Consider the following 16437-nt stretch of genomic DNA (forward strand, 5'->3'; position numbering starts at 1 on the left):
TCACGTCCAAACAAAGGACGCAGTGATGGGCCACTTTGGTTTGAAAGGTCCACGCCCAATTACCAAGATAGGAAAGTGCATTTCATGATATGACACTGGTCTATTCTCACCCTACTATTCATTGATTCACCCCCTCACGCTCTCCCAGTCTTTCCAGTCTTGGTTTATCCCACTCTGAACCCCTCCTTCCCCTCCCCTGACACAACCCCTCAATAAAATCCATTCCCAAGTAACTTCAAGAGGAGCGCACAGCTGCATCACACCAAGACAGTGCGCAGCTATAGATGATAAGGGATTGATTTTATAAATTGACAGAAGACACTATGTTTTAATCCCACAACGAGCAGAACTCTTTCTGTAGGAAACCCCAGTTTTATGTTTCGACTAGTTAGAGCCACGCGTAAAATTTGTGTAAAATGGTGACAGGCGCCTTGGCGACGCTAATGACCCTCCTGTCGTGGGGTTACTTCGTGATGACCACCCAGGTCCCCTTCTCCAACTTCTCTGTGGACAATGAGGTGCGCTCCAGCTTCATCCAGCGGCGGCTGCGGAGCCAAGAACGCAGGGAGATGCAGCGAGAGATCCTCTCCATCCTGGGGCTGCCGCATCGGCCGCGGCCGCACGTCCACACCAAACACAACGCCGCCCCGATGTTCATGCTGGACCTGTACAATACAATCTCTACAGACGCAGAGCCGCCGGGATATTCTTACTACAAGCCCGTTTTCCCGACCCAGGTTTCCCCCGTGTTGACCCCACAGGACAGCCGCTTCCTGGATGACGCAGACACTGTGATGAGCTTTGTCAATCTCGGTAAGTTTACAAGCTGACTTTGACTAACAACATTTTTTATTATGTGCCCGTGACAGAGATTCAAGTGCCCAAAATTTTGCTATCACCAGTATCCTCTAAATCAGTGTTTCCCAACCCCCTCCTGGAATACCCATGTTTTAGATCTCTCTCTGCTCCCACACAGCTGATTCAAATGATCAACTCGTTATGAACTGCTGAAGCTGCTTAAATCAAAAATCTGTGCGGGAGCAGGGACATGCAGGACAAGGGGTAGCCTACTCCAGGAGAAGGTTGGGGAAACACTGCTCTAAATAATACTACAGGGGCTTGGTTTACTGTCTAAACGCTTATTAAAATCAACAATTTAGGCTAATCAGAAACAGCTGCTTAATTGCCAAGTAGTGTTTTACACATGAGGAATTTGCTTTGGCGATAAGGTGCTACACCTAGACAAACATACAGCTGACATAAATGAATGTAGAAATATATAAATATAGAATAAACACATGCAAGTTATATAAAAATAATAAAATATCAGAGAAAATATTTCACCTGAGTAGGCTATTCTTTGCAAAGCGTCAATGACTACTTAAACTCATCATGTTATCTGATCTGTGATCTGTGCCACTGCAACAGAGGGCCATAGTTAAGTGTATGCAAAAGCCAGTGTCTCTGACATTGTGGCTAATAAATCACTTTCTTCACATGAAATCGAACATTATGCATAGCTATAAATGTTATGTCAACATGCATCCCTTCAAAGCTCTGGGGGTGAGGCTTTAGCATGGCTTTGTTTCACATGACTAGGAATTGAACAGGCATTTCTAAACCCTGAGGGAGTGAGAGATAAGTTGACCAAGCTCAAGATACAAACTGCATCTAAACACGCTCTTGCTGTAGTAATCTCTGTTAGTGCAGGTGTTTGTGTGTTTGCAGTGCATTCCTGCATGTATGTGTCCGTTTGTTTGGAGGGCGTAAATCACCGGGGTCGCAGGTGGGATTTGGGGCTCACTCAGACATTATTGAATTTATAAAAGGCAAATCCTGCCTTTGTTTCCCTTGGAGATCCTGCGGAGGCTCTGATATCACTATGGTGAAACAGCAGACGGCATGGTGCCTGTGGCTTTTATCCGGATGTGGTTACATCCAAAACCAACCCCTGTCTTCATTATGCCCCTCTACTGCCTCGCGGCTTCGAGCAGGGTTATGGGTCAATGTAAAGAGATGAAGTTTGCTCATCTGAGATACGCCTCAGAGAAACTTTTAACCTTCTCCTCTGTTTGTTTGTCATTTAGAGTTGTTTTTCGACCAGCTCATAAACATGCAGTTAATACAAAACATTTGGAGATTTCGCAAACATAACATTTAATGTCCTCAGTGGTGAACTTTTAACTGACAGTCTTAAGCTAATGAGATCTGGAAACATTGTTTCTGAAAACTCATAACAGATTTATGTGGTTCCACATCTGAAGAGTTTGATTATAAAGAGGAAGGAGGGAAAAAGGGTGCAATGAGTGTATTATTTTTCTCTCAAGCCCACCACGGCCTCCTGTGCTGATGAGTTTTTAGCTGGGGCTCCCTCATTATGCTGGAGTGACTCTATCTTGGTGGTCCTTGGATGATCGCTTCAAGACCAAACTGGATTATGGTATTTCCCGTCCAAAGACCACAGCTTCCATTGAGGGAGAGCTGCTGTAGACCTGCCCAGCCCCTTCTCCCAGTGCATCAATTTATATATCCTGCAGGTGGAAAGGGCTTAGAAGAGTTTTATATTATAACCCATCAACCTCATTTACTCAGTATCTTTAAGTGAAATTAATTATTTTAGAGGGAAAGGATTCAGAAACATTAAAGGGAAAATCAATCCCTCCTTTTCATTTGTTAAACAATATCTGAGAGCTTGTGTAGTAATATTGTAAAGTCAACACACATACACTAAATCACATCACTTCACACATGCTGATACATGGCTGCATATGTTTACATGTGTTCGAATGCCAAACCACAGGTCGTACTTCAGAATCACCGGCAGAAAGCATTCGACTCATTGTCATGCAACATTACACAAGGCGGCTGCTATTGTGCTGCACAGTTGTTGTTTATAAAGGAGATTGAATGTAGTGCAGAGGCCTGAATCAGTCTTATCGGCTGTTCCGCCGTTCTCCGCTCTGCTACTTGTCACGTCGACCGTCTTGTTTACTGCAGCTGAAATCTTTGCCTGGAGATGTGTACACGTGTGTTCAGTATGGGCTTTCTTGCCTCGACCACAACACACCTGCAGAGCATGGGAAAAAGGCTTAATGACCAGAAACGTCACTGGCTTTCATTAAAAACAGAGTGCAAAATACTCTCCTTCTGGAGGAATGACCATATCTCTGAACAGAAGGTGTATTGTGTTTTTGAGAACAAGCAGGAAGAAATGTGTTTGTCCTGCTAAGCTCTAGGAAGCATAAGGAGCACCAAGAATTTCTTTTGCCCCTCAAGAAAATCTCATTAACTTCCTCATTATTTATATATATATAGTGTGTGTGTGTGTGTGTGTGTGTGTGTGCAAAATAATTCCTTTCTTGTTGGTCTGAAGCTGGAATTGTCATTGCATGGTAGCATCTGACGAGAGGCATTTTAACTCCACTTCTGTCTTTCAAATCTTGAACAGAGTCACTTTGTCAGTCTGTTTCAGTAGATCTAAGACTCTCTGTCATTAATAAGCAGACGTGGTGCTGCATTCCTTTGCAGATTTATGTATAGGTGCAATATTTGTTTAGCAAAAGCCTTTTTGGTGGTTCTAATAATCAGCAAGAAAACAGTTTAAGCAATGCTGTCACACATGTCAACATGTGCAGAGATTCAAGGTTTTGAAGGGGCAGAAAATGTTCACTTGAGTAACAGATTTGGCTAACTATAATCAGTTGAAATGTCTGATATGGAATGATGTCAATAACGTCTGAAGCAGTGGTTTTTATTCACAAAGGTTGCATTTTTGGAGTTCTGTTTTTGTGCAGACATTGTGATACATCTTTAAACCACCCTTGCTGATTTATATATTTAAAAAACAAAACTAACATATACTATAAAATTGCAATAGGTTAATGATAGCTTTGTGGCTGTGTGGCCCTGCAGTGTCGGGAGTAATCTGAAGTGTTGAAATGCCTCCCAGAGGGAAGTTTGCATATCTGAGGTCTGATCTCTGCAGCTAATGGTCCCTAACGTAAACACACCAAGTCCTTACAAGCAATTATTGCTTTCATAAAAACACTGCTCGCTCCCTTCCAGCATTTAATTGCGGTCAAACAAATGACTAGCAGGGTTCAGAATGCACCGCTCTTGACGATGAGGTGTGTGTGTGTGTGTGTGTGTGTGTGTGTGTTTTGTGTCGTGTATTACAATGTTTTTAGAAGACTGTGCGTGTGTGCTCTTTCATGAAAAAACAGTTCTGTTTCTAGTTTTAGGGTGCTGTGAGTATGATCGTCTGTGCACTGAAACAATAGTGGACCATCAACAGGGTGATGTCACGATGATGTCATGGTGTATGCCAGTGGGCAGGATGTGTTTAAGGTGGCTAATCGCTGCGCCGCTCTGCACACCTTCACCAGAGACCTCCACTGCTCTTTCCAAGGACAAACACATTGACTAATGCTGTAAAAACACAACTCTGGAAAGCTTCAGGAAACTTCTTTCTGACCACCGTTCTTCTGGAAAGTCTGAGCTCAGGGCGTCATCAGCTACTGCTGATTTACTTTATCCTCTACAATCAGAATGACATCTGTGGACATGCATGTACATGGCAAAATGATCATGGAAGTGTGGGTGGGACAGACTCTGGTAGTTAAATCACACATGACTTTGTGTGTCTCTCTATACTTTCTGTGAGTGTGTTTATAAACGCACACTGGCTGCTGTGGTTTTCCGGGCAGTGCCTTAACAGGCCTTTTCTTGTGGTCAGCACATATGTGCAGTTTAAACAGGGAGCCAAACTGAGCCTGAGTGTGTGTTTTTTTTCTCCCCCACATTGGCACGTATGGCAGACTTGACTTAAGTGATGTTTTAGATCAATCACTTCACTCATGGAAGCAGGATTTTTCCCAGTTTCTGACAGAGGGCTTCCGAGATGTGGGCAGAGTGACACACATTAGAGAATCGTTTGATTCAGCAACAGTTTTGACAGATATGCAACCACCGACTGGTTTACATCTGATTGTACTCACAGTGGTTTCTTTTCCTCAGATGTACAAACTTTCCCTCTGGGGGACAGACGTATTATTTGTGTGTGTGTGTCAACTGATGCAGGCAACAATAAACTATTGGTCATAGTAGTATCATGATCTGGTGGATTATACACTTAAAAAGAGCATTTTGATCAAGCACATCAAAGCATCAATCAAATGTTGATTTACAACTTGTCGGTTGCTTTCTCTTATTTTCTCTTCCTGATAGTTGGTCAAGATCAGGCGCTTCTGTACCAGCAGCACGGAAGAGAATTTCGATTTGACCTTTCCCGTATTCCAGAGGGCGAGGCTGTCACAGCGGCAGAGTTCAGGATTTATAAAGATTTCATACTGGAACACTACGAGAACGAGACATTCAGAGTCAGCATGTACCAGGTCCTGCAGGAGCCTCCAAACAAGTATGGGTGTTTTTCTTTCCATCTCAAATTTTACAGATGCTTTACTGGTTTTACTGCGTCTGACCCTTGATTTGCTTTAGCCTGTGACATATGTATCCGCTTCATCCTATCAGTAGTGTTTAGCATTTAGGAATTTGTTCACTCAAATAAGAAAATTCTCAATTATTCTATAATATTTATTCGAAAACAAAATTATTCTATAATAATTCTCTCAAATGATTAAATTCTGCACAGCACTTCTTCCAGCTAAATGCTAGCATCACCACACTAACATACTCACGATGGCAATGCTAACATGTTTTAGCATGCTACATTTGCATCAGCACTCAAAACCAAAATATACAAAAATATTTTCGTGATGGTTGCACTAGAGGAAAAACTTATTACAATTCAACTAATTAATGCCAGCACTCTTAAAAGCATTTTTCTAAGTCTTCATTGTAACTTATTTTATCCTCTTACGTTAGAGACATAGCTTGAGTAATGTTGTTTTTGTCCTGAGAACAGACACATCATGCTACTGTGTGTTTTTTCTGTGATAGCTGGTTGTTAGGCTGCTGTAAGTGCACACAGATCGGTCTGTCTGCATTTCCCCATAGGTTATATCTGCCGATGTTGGTGTCAGCGTCGAAGCTGTTTACACAGACATTAGTGTCACTTACAGAAACGCAGCGGTTCTCTCCAGAGCAACTTTTCTCTCACACTGCCATATCCCAAGAGACATACATTTATAACACACAGCTCCAACCACAAATAACACTCTTGACCCTTAAGGCGTCAGTTTACTCTCTTTCTCTTACAACGTTGGCTACTCTGCCATATTTCTGTCTATCAGACTGTCTGCCACCTTCTGTGTTGCTCTCACCCTGTTTTCATGTTTCACACCACATCTGAAACTGGATAACAACATGACAAATCATCTGATTTAAAGACTCCACACGCCCCCTTCTTTCTCACAAATCAAAGTTCTATCACTCACATTTTGAAGTCTTGTCACCCCGCTACTTCTGCGCCAGAAGTGAGCTGACAGAATCATGTGCAGGCAGTAGATTTAAGTCCTTCACCGGTGACAGTGGGGCTGACGATGGTGTTAAGGGCAACACTATTGTCATTCAGACACACAAAGGCCACTCCACACAGACGAGCAGGCGGCAGGATTTAAGACAGACATCTGCCTGAGGGCCTGAAACTCAATCTGTTAAAGCTATTGTCTGTAAAATCGGCCCTGAAGACGGCACATATTAGTATAGGAGTTTTCTTCTGGGATGTTAAGAAAGTGCTCCTTTCATTATGGCTGTTCAGTTTGGGTGGATACATGGTGTATCAGGGTGTCACTTGACGACTCCACATATTGTTTAGAGGCTGAAATGACAAAAACTTCTTTAATCTTGCATTAAAATGATTTATTATGTTTATTGTGTTAATGTACTATTTGAAATGCATCCGTCCATCAACAGTGTGTGTTGCATAATGAATTTCTGCTGAATCAATTTACCATGGAAAATTTAGGTTTGTTTTTCTGATTTACACATTTATTTGTCTGGATTCAGTGCATTTACAGTGCAGCTCAAAATCTTTAGGACAGTGACACATTTTCTGTTGTGTTGCTGTTAAACAGTTGTCTCTCAGCTTTCACTTGAAAGTGAGAGAGAGAGAGAGAGAGAGAGACTCAGATGATCAAATATAGGAACTGTAGCCCTTTCATTTTTATTTTTTTTATTTTTATTTTTTAGTTGAACAGTTTTAGGTGAATCAAAGCAATTAGCCAAATAACAACAAATGTAATTAAAGTGATATTTTTTTTTTTTTATATTTGGTTCCTTTGCAGCCACATACATCAACACTACAGCCATATTAATTTGTTTAATTTAGTTCACCTTCAGTTTCATCAAATGAAACGCACTCTCAGTTGGATTGAGATCAGGTGTCTGACTTCAGCAACATTCCACAGTTTGGACATATACTCTCTCGTTTGCCTTTAATGTGTTACTTTTTTGCTGAATTGTCCTAAAACGATTCCTATACTGTTTCTCGAGTATGGACAGGGTAAACTCCTTCAAACACAAGGCTGAAAATGGGCACTTTAACCTCAAAGCCAATGTGTTTTTAGTCAAAACAACATAACACAAGTTGTCCTAATCTAACTGCACTGTAGCTATTACAGGACCACACATGTTGTTTTGCATTTTTTTTAGCCCATTAAATACAAAGTTTATTTGGGATGGTTAATGTCTGCAGCCAGCCAGGGATACCCCACTGAAAGCATATGTTCTGACACTCAATGCTTTTAGCCATAAAATGCCTTGAATTCAATGACTTGTTGTCCTCTTCTCAGTAAAGTGGAGCTTTTGCTGCTGGACCAGCGAGAAGTGTGGGCTGCAGAGGAGGGCTGGCTGGTCTTTGACCTGACTGACACTAGTAACCTCTGGCTGGCCAACCCTGAGCAGAACCTCGGCCTGTGCCTGGTCCTGGAGGACAGTCACGGTCAGTCATTGCTATACATTAACTAAGATGGAGAGGGATCCATAACGGCAACAGCAGCAAGATAACGGTCTTTGTCTGGATGATTTAATGCTCTTTAGGTCCTATGGTGAAATGGACCACAACATATTTAATAAATGTGTGTAGTGAGTTCTTACAGAGTTCAATTTATGATTGTGGTTGTTGTGGTCACATTAGGATGAACAAATGATTGTTCAGTAGAGACTTAGATGTGTTGTTGTCATCTTCAGTGGTTGAGACTTGCAATTCATTTTGTTTACCCTGTCTCCCTCTGCAGGCCAGAGGAGGAACCCCCAGCTGGCAGGGCTGGTGACTGGCAGTGGACCTCAGGATAAACAGCCCTTCATGGTTGCCTTCTTCAAAGCCAATGAGGTGCGCTTCCGCAGCGTCCGCTCTGCCCACGGGCACAAGGGGCGCCAGTCTAACCGCTCCAAACCTCAGAGGACTGTCCAAGATGCACTTAAGGCAGTGGAGGCTGCAACAGGTGCCTCAACCTTTCAGATCTCATTATAATAGACTCTAATCAACTTTGACCGACTTTTTGTGCTTTGGTACTTGTGTGTACTCATACTTGCATGTTGTCAATTTCAGATAATGGCATCTCTAAAGAGGGATGTAAAAAGCACGAGCTGTATGTCAGTTTCAGAGATTTGGGATGGCAGGTACAATCAGATCTTTTCATTTGATCTCATTTTAATACAATTCCACTTTTATTTTTTTTATTTCCAAAATGTAACATTTAGACATATGCCTGTGCTTTTACTCTGATCAGGACTGGATCATAGCACCAGAGGGCTACGCAGCGTACTACTGCGAGGGAGAATGTGCCTTCCCTCTCAACTCCTACATGAACGCCACCAATCATGCTATTGTGCAAACTCTGGTAAGTCCCAAACAGCCCCTGATGACAGGCACTTTCATTACAACCTCCACTTTCTGCGAGGAATAGTTTATGCTTCTTCTAACCACAGGTGCACTTTATCAACCCTGATACGGTGCCCAAGCCCTGCTGTGCCCCAACGCAGCTCCATGGCATCTCAGTGCTCTACTTTGACGACAGCTCCAACGTCATCCTCAAGAAGTACCGCAACATGGTGGTCAGAGCCTGTGGCTGTCACTAACCGCTCATGTCCCCTCCTGTGAGCTCGGCAAATCCGGAGGAGGGACGTTTTAAAGAAAGTTGGAAGTGAATGAACCAGGGACAAAGATGATTGACTGGTTGGTCACCAGGGAGCTCCTGCCACAAAATGAGCTTTAATCTGGTGTACTGTTTTTAATGACCAGCAGCTGAGCCTCCCATGCAGTATTAACTACCACCACAATTTCGCAGAGAAAGGCATTTCTTTTTGTTTTCCTTTCAGCGTAACTAGAAAAAGTGCACTAAAAAGACTCCGAGTAGTGCTAGAAACTGAAAGCAGAAAGTTACTATTTTCCCTGATGTGCAACACGTATCCATCTGCAGTTGAATTCTCTTGTGAGGCATCAGAAGATAACATATTGCCTTGTTGGAAATGTGCATTTGGTAACTGATGTCACAGCTCATAAAACTTTACATCTCCATCTTCCTGTTGAACTACTACACCTTCTCTATTGGAACAGCTGGATGCACCCCATAAGAAAAAAAAGTACTCTTCACTGGTGTTGGACTGGTTGTTCATGAGGCCCTTTGAACCTGGTCAGGTGTAAGACATCTAGCAGCTTGTGTGTGTGTGCGCGCAGCTGATGTAGAGGATCTCAGTTCTTTCTCGAGAATGACAGCCCAGACTGTTAATAACAGTGTGTGGGACTGAAAGGCCTGCCTATTCGGCCTGGTTTCCTGGTGCAGTCATATATCACCAGTCCTGTGAAAGGCACATAGTCTGCAAGATGTCAGTGATTCGTCTTCAAGAGACGGACATCAGGGTGTGCACACCATTGCCCAGACTGCAGCTGCCATCTGGCGTCAGACCAGAGCTGCAGGTGGGCAAAGGGAAGCTGTAATTTTATTTTGTCAGATTTCAGTAGTTGAATAAATGGAAACTATCAAACAAGAAGCAGGTGGGTGTTTTTTTTTTTACCTCATTTAGCCTCAATAACCTTCCTTTCAGCAGAGCACCATCGGCTGGTAAATTAATGTTTTGTGAGTGATTAATGGATTTTTGAGACTTATGTGGGGGGGAAAAAAAAAAAAAAAATAAATATACAGGAAATTGTTCACGACAGATTTATTTAACGGTGAGAAAACCGTTTCACATCTTAAAGACCCAATCTGCGTGTACAGCACCATGTCTGCCCTAACTGCGTATACTCAGGAGGAAATCACATTGTAGTGCGGGCATATGGCACTGTACACCAATGACAGATTGTGCTTTTAAAGTAGTTGAATGGCACAAGCATCTCCACTGTTAACAGTGGGACAGGCATTTATAAAAGGAGCATCCGTACAAAAGCAAAGCAGCTGTATACTGTAGCAACCACACAGATAAAGGCATTCTCACTGGCATTCACAGAGGAAGCTGAGAGCTTCTGACATCGCATATTACAACACAGCCCACACTGTTAAAAACACAGATTATATGTATCTGTCACCTTAAATAGAAAACAGAGGTAGAAGCGTGAAACTAAATCCAACCGATACAATCAAAAGAGGTGGTGTCAATGTGGAATATTCACACTCAAACTGAGGACTATACTATAAGAAAGGTTTCAGGCATTAAGGAGATGCAGTCTTCAGAGCAGCTTCCTGCCTCAGGCTGTGAGACTCCTCAGCTCATCCTCAGCTCTCCACCATGTAAAATAGCTTTATTTCTATGACTTATTATTTATTCACCCTTCTACTGTATATTACTTTTGTATACACATTTGGTTTTGAGAGTAGCATAAAAGGATTTTACTTAATGACATTATACAACCCTGTGTTGTAAAATGATAAATATCTCTACCTTGTAATTTGGAATGAAATCATCTTTCATTTATGATCCTAAGGAAGTCTTACATAATATTAGGCAGGAGAGAGATGAGCTTTAAATGATATGATCAGCAGTGAAGGACCTGAGGGAGTATTTTTCTGTGCTTTTCAAGGTACGTGGGCTGATTTTGTCAGAACCGCTAATAATATGAACACTCCCTTTTAAAACAATTTTCTTTGCGCCTACAAGATCTTTCTCAAATTCACTGTCATTGAACCAGCTCTCTGCAACAACACACACTGTATGTAGACTTTGGTTCCCCACTTTCTCACAAAATGTATTAAATAGACAGTTCTCTCACATGAATAATATCTGAATTCTGTGTTATCATATACTTTGATCAGGTTAACAGAAAATCTAATGTTTAACTCTGACTCAACTCACGTAGTTGCAATATGCTTATGTAGGTTTACCTCTGGGGGATCCTGAGCGTTACTCAATCCTCTTTAGCTTTTACTCCTTAGATTCAAAATGACAGTCAAGCACAGAAATATGACACAGGAGGTAGAAAGACAGCAAATATAGGCTGAATATAGCAGAGCTTAAAAGTGATTGACTTGCTTCCTGTCCGTAAAACAGTCCTCCCTACATGCAGTTAGTCCCCGGACCTCTCAACTCAGGGGCTGAATAGTGTCTCCTCCGGACCGCCTCTGCCTCTTTCTTCTGACTCCCTGCTGGCTGTTCTGCCCCTGGGGATACCTGGGGTTGTGGTGCCTTTAGGGACCCACACCCTCCTTCTGACTTCCTGGGTGAGGTTTGTGGCTCCAGGGTGGCTGATGATGGAGGCTGGGGGACTGAGACAGGGGTAAGAGCCAGGCAGACATCCCCCACACTGAGCTGCCGGCACTGTAGGCCACAGAGGCGGGCAGTCCTCTGAGGGTTACAGGAGGACCAGCCCCGCCCACGCACAAAGAACGGGTACTCCACATAGACATCCACCAACTCCTGGAGGAGGATGTTACATAGATAAAGGAGGATTAAACACAGAAATGCCGCATGTACACTTGTTCACTAGTGTTGTGGCCTTGTACTGATCAGATACCACATGCCAAACATTACATTGCTACCCACAAATGAATGACCCATTGTGAAGTTTGGTTAAATCCCTGCCACAGTAATTAAATTATAATTGCTATTTTGTTAGTTTTCTTTGAAGTGAAAGTCCCTGTGGCAAATTTGCATGTAATAATAGAACCTGTGAAATTGCCTGTATGTTGATAAGAATTTTTGTTTGTAGAAAAATAAATCAATCCCAGTGAAAATTGGGAGGTGGTGGCATAAATTACTGTCGTTTGCCTTTAAAAAAAAAAGAATACTAAGGCATCAATGTCAGACATCTACTTTATTTCCTAAAACAGCTGGGCACTGTTGGTTTTAGCAAAGATACTTAGACAGAAGTAAGTGGTGCATTTGTTTGGGACTATTTTCAGCTGTGGATTAATACACATCTTCTTGTTCTAATATTTTTGACACTGGGACAGTGCATGTGGGAGTGCCCATTTCATTATGATGAATGAACTGAAGTCACTAACGAGTGGCTAATGCATGTATTTTAATAGTTTTTGAACAACAGTAGCTCTTTATGGTACAGAGAAAGCGTTGGCTACACATAAGTGTTGTTCTTGTTGGATCAAACAACAAGCCATAGTAAAAGTAAAGTAAACATTAGTTCTTTGTATCTTAATCCCACTCAATTGATAGTATTTTAAACTGATGAAATATTATGCAGATTGTATATACAGCATCTTCTATATGACCTGTATGCAACATTTGGTAGATGTACTATGTAAGAAGAATAATGGCAGCTACTTGAGAAGGGTCAGCTGTGGATGGTGATTAGCACAAAGTGATTTTCCTTCACCTGGGACTGCTGGTCGTGGAGCAGGATGACAAGACGTGAGATGGAGGAGGCTGAAGGAGAGATGCTCTGCACCGTGCAACAGCTCAGGCGTAGGTCTGGACAGGCCAGAGATCCCAGCAGGAAGTCCTCCGTCTGCAGGTGTTCCACCCTCCTCAGCCGCCCGTCTCTGAGCTCGATCAAGGAGCCTGCCACAAAGTGAGGGAGCAGCCAGGGAAAATGGTTAGGAGAGGAAGAGGAGGAAGAGGCCTGCACAGAAGAGGGGCGAGCAGAAGATCTTGATGTGTCCTCCTTCATGGAGGTGCACGTGGTGCTGGAGTTATCATCAGGAGTAAACGAATGTCCAGAAACGGGATATTTTACAACTTTTGTTGATTTGTGCAGCACATCATTTTGCAGTGTGAGGTCCTCGTGTGGAGAGTGAGGTAGGCATGTGCTCAACAATGGAGGACTTGCTTTTTCAACCCTGGGGAAATACTCAACTTTTCTGTCTCTTCTCCGCACATATGGTCCTTTATTCCTCCCATTGCTCTGCCTCTCTGTGTTTAAACTCGTGTCCCTTAATGTCTTGAGCTGCTCCCAGCCGTACCCTCCACCCACCCTTTGGAAACCCTCAGAGACCAGGGAGACAGGGCGGAATCTGGAGGGTTGGTGTGGATGGCCTGGGTGGAGTCCAGGTGTGCCAGACAAGTGGCTATGGTGCTGATAGTGGTGAGAGAAGTCCCATCCAGGGTGCAGGGGGTTGAACTCTCTCCACTCTGGCCAGCTTTGATGCTCCCTGAATGCAGAAAGGACGTGAGGTTTTGACCTGGTGGATGTGTGAGTCTGCATCCAGGGCTGGTATAGTGCAGGAACCCGTTTCGGTACGGGCTGGAAAGGGCCTGTGTGTTTAATCTTAATCTCACTGTGGCTCTTGTAAGGATAGGGCACCTTGAATGTTGCAGCATCACACTGCTGCTGCTGCTGCTGTGGTGGTGAGCTCGGCCTTTGGTCCCTCTTTTTGAGTGGGAGGCTGTCCATGTCTGGGACTAGAGCTGGGTTCTGTGTGAAGCTTATTGGCTCACGCTGCCTGTCACTCACACCGGCACTGCATGCCCTCCTGCAGAAGCTGAGGAGGTGTTGTGATCATGTGACACAGTCTCCAGTCTCTTGGCAAGCGCTGCTGATAGTTAGGTCCAAGGTAGTCACGATCTGTAAAGCAGAATAAACAAATATTGGTGCACTTGGTGCAAACAAGGTGTCGAGCTGGAGAAAATCATTTGATTCTCTTGTTTAGACTCTTTCTCTTTCTGTCTGTTACTCTTAAATTTGTCTGTAAATATCCCCTTGACACATCAACAATAACTTCACCATCAGCTTCAAATAAAGGCTTTCCAACCACCCATGGGGTTTGGTTTGATGGACATCTACCAACTCTTTTGTAAAAAAGTTACTATGGTAACAAAGTTCTGCACAGTGTGGTTGGTGAAGGGATAAGTGTATTGAGGACTATACAAAGTAAAAGGTTGAGGGTGGTTATAAAGTCAGAGGATAGATTATTATCACAAGGTTAAACTTGTCTTTCACTCAAGGTATCATGATGGCATTTTCTACTAGAAACAAAAGAAAGAGCATGTATTCGGTGTCTAAAGAGTTGCAAGATGTTAAGCACACAGCCCCAGCCTGCATCTTTCTCATGGGACTGAAGAGATCTCCAGCACCTCGAGCGATTGAAATCTCATCATTCTCCTTACATGCACGCACCATAGTGAGTCAGTTCACTGAGGGGCGCTAAATTTAACTACCTTGCGGCCACACACACTCACGCACAACAGTTTCTTACCTATTCAGAGACTCTGCAGACACATTGTTTACACAAAGGAATGCAGGAAGGTAAAGAGCAGCACAGGACTTTTACAGCCTGTCAATGCAAAGCTCGTCTCAATGCCCTGTATTATGTCATCATCATAGTTGAGCACAGCCGCTGAATGGACCTCTTTCACTCTGCCTGATGGGCATGTCTCTGATATGAGCTGTTTCTCTGTTATATGTGTGTGTGTGTGTGTGTGTGTGTGTGGGATCAGACAACACCCTCACACTGACATTCCTGTGCAAGCACTCACCATTATACCGTGAGACATAAATAGATAAGTATTTGTCAGCTAAATGCCCACAGTGTAAATGTAAATTAATTCAAATGGCTTAGACGTGTGGGCTACTTACTCACAGTGACAGACACACAGGTATGACCCCATCATGACCCAAACAGGCCTATACTGTAATGTCATCCAGGCTGAGTGACCATATAGGGTGATCAGTATACTACAGGTATCTAATCTACGGAAATGAAATATATATACACAGCAGTGTTTGGTGTGTTTGGTACCATCATGATAATGATAATCTGCACAGAGGACGGGTTTGTTTGCATATCATAAGTGACAATATTGCATTTAGTCAGCGTGATGTTTCTATCTATGGAGCTGTAGTGTAACACAACCAAATTCAACCTACTGTGCTGAATCCCAGAGACCGCAAAGAGTTCCTCAAACATGCATTCAGAGTTAGACTAAATTCAAATATCACAGCTGGCTCTCTTGGCGGAGTAAATGACAGGAAGATCCTACATAAATCAAGATGAATGAAAAAAAAAAAGATGTAGCAGACTTAACTTACATATTCCTCCATCCATCCACCCGTCTCGCTGTGCAACCATCTTCACAAAGCATGTCCACCCATGTTCACAGAGGCTCCACGCACACCTGTCTGGCTCATGTCGTCCTCCCAGGCTGCAGGTGAAAAGGCAGAGCAGAGCGGAATGATCAGAAGCATCCAGACAAGCTCATCAGACTGTCTATCAGACACACTCTCCTCCTTTTTTTCTTCTCCTCTTCCTTTCTCTCTTCCCTCCTACTCGCTTTTACATTTTACACTCCCACTCTACTTAGTCAGGCAGTCCTGTTAACCTTTCTCAGACAGATGTGATGTCTCTCCCTCACCCTCTCTTACTTTCTCTCTCTCTCTCTCTCCCTCGCTCTCTCTCTCTCAGTCTCTCACATCTGAACATGTTCACCCTGTGTTTGCTGCTCAGTAGCACTCTCAGCCTCTCTTCCATTTGTAATAACACTCCTCTTCCTCTCTCCACTCTCTCCCTTCGCTCCGCAGCTCTCTGTTGTTGGGTGTATAATTAGAAATGAGACTGCTGTGCAACTCCTCAGCTGATGGTAGGCGTATGACTGCCTGATGGCTTTGGCGCTTTGCCCGGAGTAGTGAGGGTGGGAAACCGTTGCTTTAGACTAGCTTGGATGCACACAAGCAAAAAAAAAACAAGGGATTGCACAACAGAAATATCACTATCATATCTGCAATCTGAAAGCAAATAGCCCTCACCTGTGATTAACTCCTTTTGCTATTTCTCACTTCCTGCTTGTTTCACCTACGTGGGCAGATGTAGACTAATAATGTTTCATCCTGAAGACGCCATACCAAATGAATGCTTTGAAATCGCGGCTCAAAAGTCAACATTAAATCTATCATCCACAGTAAATGAAGGCATTTCATGGTTGTGCAGAAACATGATATAAACCATGTCCCCTCACCCTCACCGTCACCCTGAAGCCTGCCTGCTTTCAATACAATTTTCCTCACTTTCTTCTTGCTTGCCTACTTGCCTCCCCCCCTTCATCTCAATTCAAAATACAAAAAAAAGAGGACTTGGCTTTTGCTCCAGAGAT

The 16437-nt window shown here is 43.2% G+C and overlaps 2 protein-coding genes across 2 annotated transcripts; one reads left to right on the forward strand and one right to left on the reverse strand.

The window, feature by feature from the left end:
- The first annotated feature begins 259 nt into the window (after window positions 1-259).
- Window positions 260-9951, forward strand: LOC119885515 (bone morphogenetic protein 7-like). Its single transcript, XM_038695582.1, has 7 exons — window positions 260-813; window positions 5227-5416; window positions 7752-7900; window positions 8196-8402; window positions 8510-8580; window positions 8691-8801; window positions 8890-9951. The coding sequence occupies exons 1-7, from the start codon at window positions 417-419 to the stop codon at window positions 9037-9039; spliced, it is 1275 nt and encodes a 424-aa protein (XP_038551510.1). The 5' UTR covers window positions 260-416; the 3' UTR covers window positions 9040-9951.
- Window positions 9952-10107: 156 nt separating this feature from the next.
- Window positions 10108-15843, reverse strand: LOC119885518. The gene is made up of 3 exons (XM_038695587.1): window positions 15380-15843; window positions 12728-13915; window positions 10108-11811 (listed from the first exon to the last, which is right to left on the reverse strand). Exons 2-3 carry the CDS (start codon window positions 13742-13744, stop codon window positions 11452-11454), a joined length of 1377 nt encoding a protein of 458 aa, XP_038551515.1. The 5' UTR covers window positions 13745-13915; window positions 15380-15843; the 3' UTR covers window positions 10108-11451.
- Window positions 15844-16437: the final 594 nt, after the last annotated feature.

Source organism: Micropterus salmoides, unplaced genomic scaffold (genome assembly GCF_014851395.1).
Source record: "Micropterus salmoides isolate LMB-PRFRI ecotype aquatic unplaced genomic scaffold, ASM1485139v1 Ms_hic_scaffold_4, whole genome shotgun sequence".
NCBI lineage: Eukaryota > Metazoa > Chordata > Actinopteri > Centrarchiformes > Centrarchidae > Micropterus > Micropterus salmoides.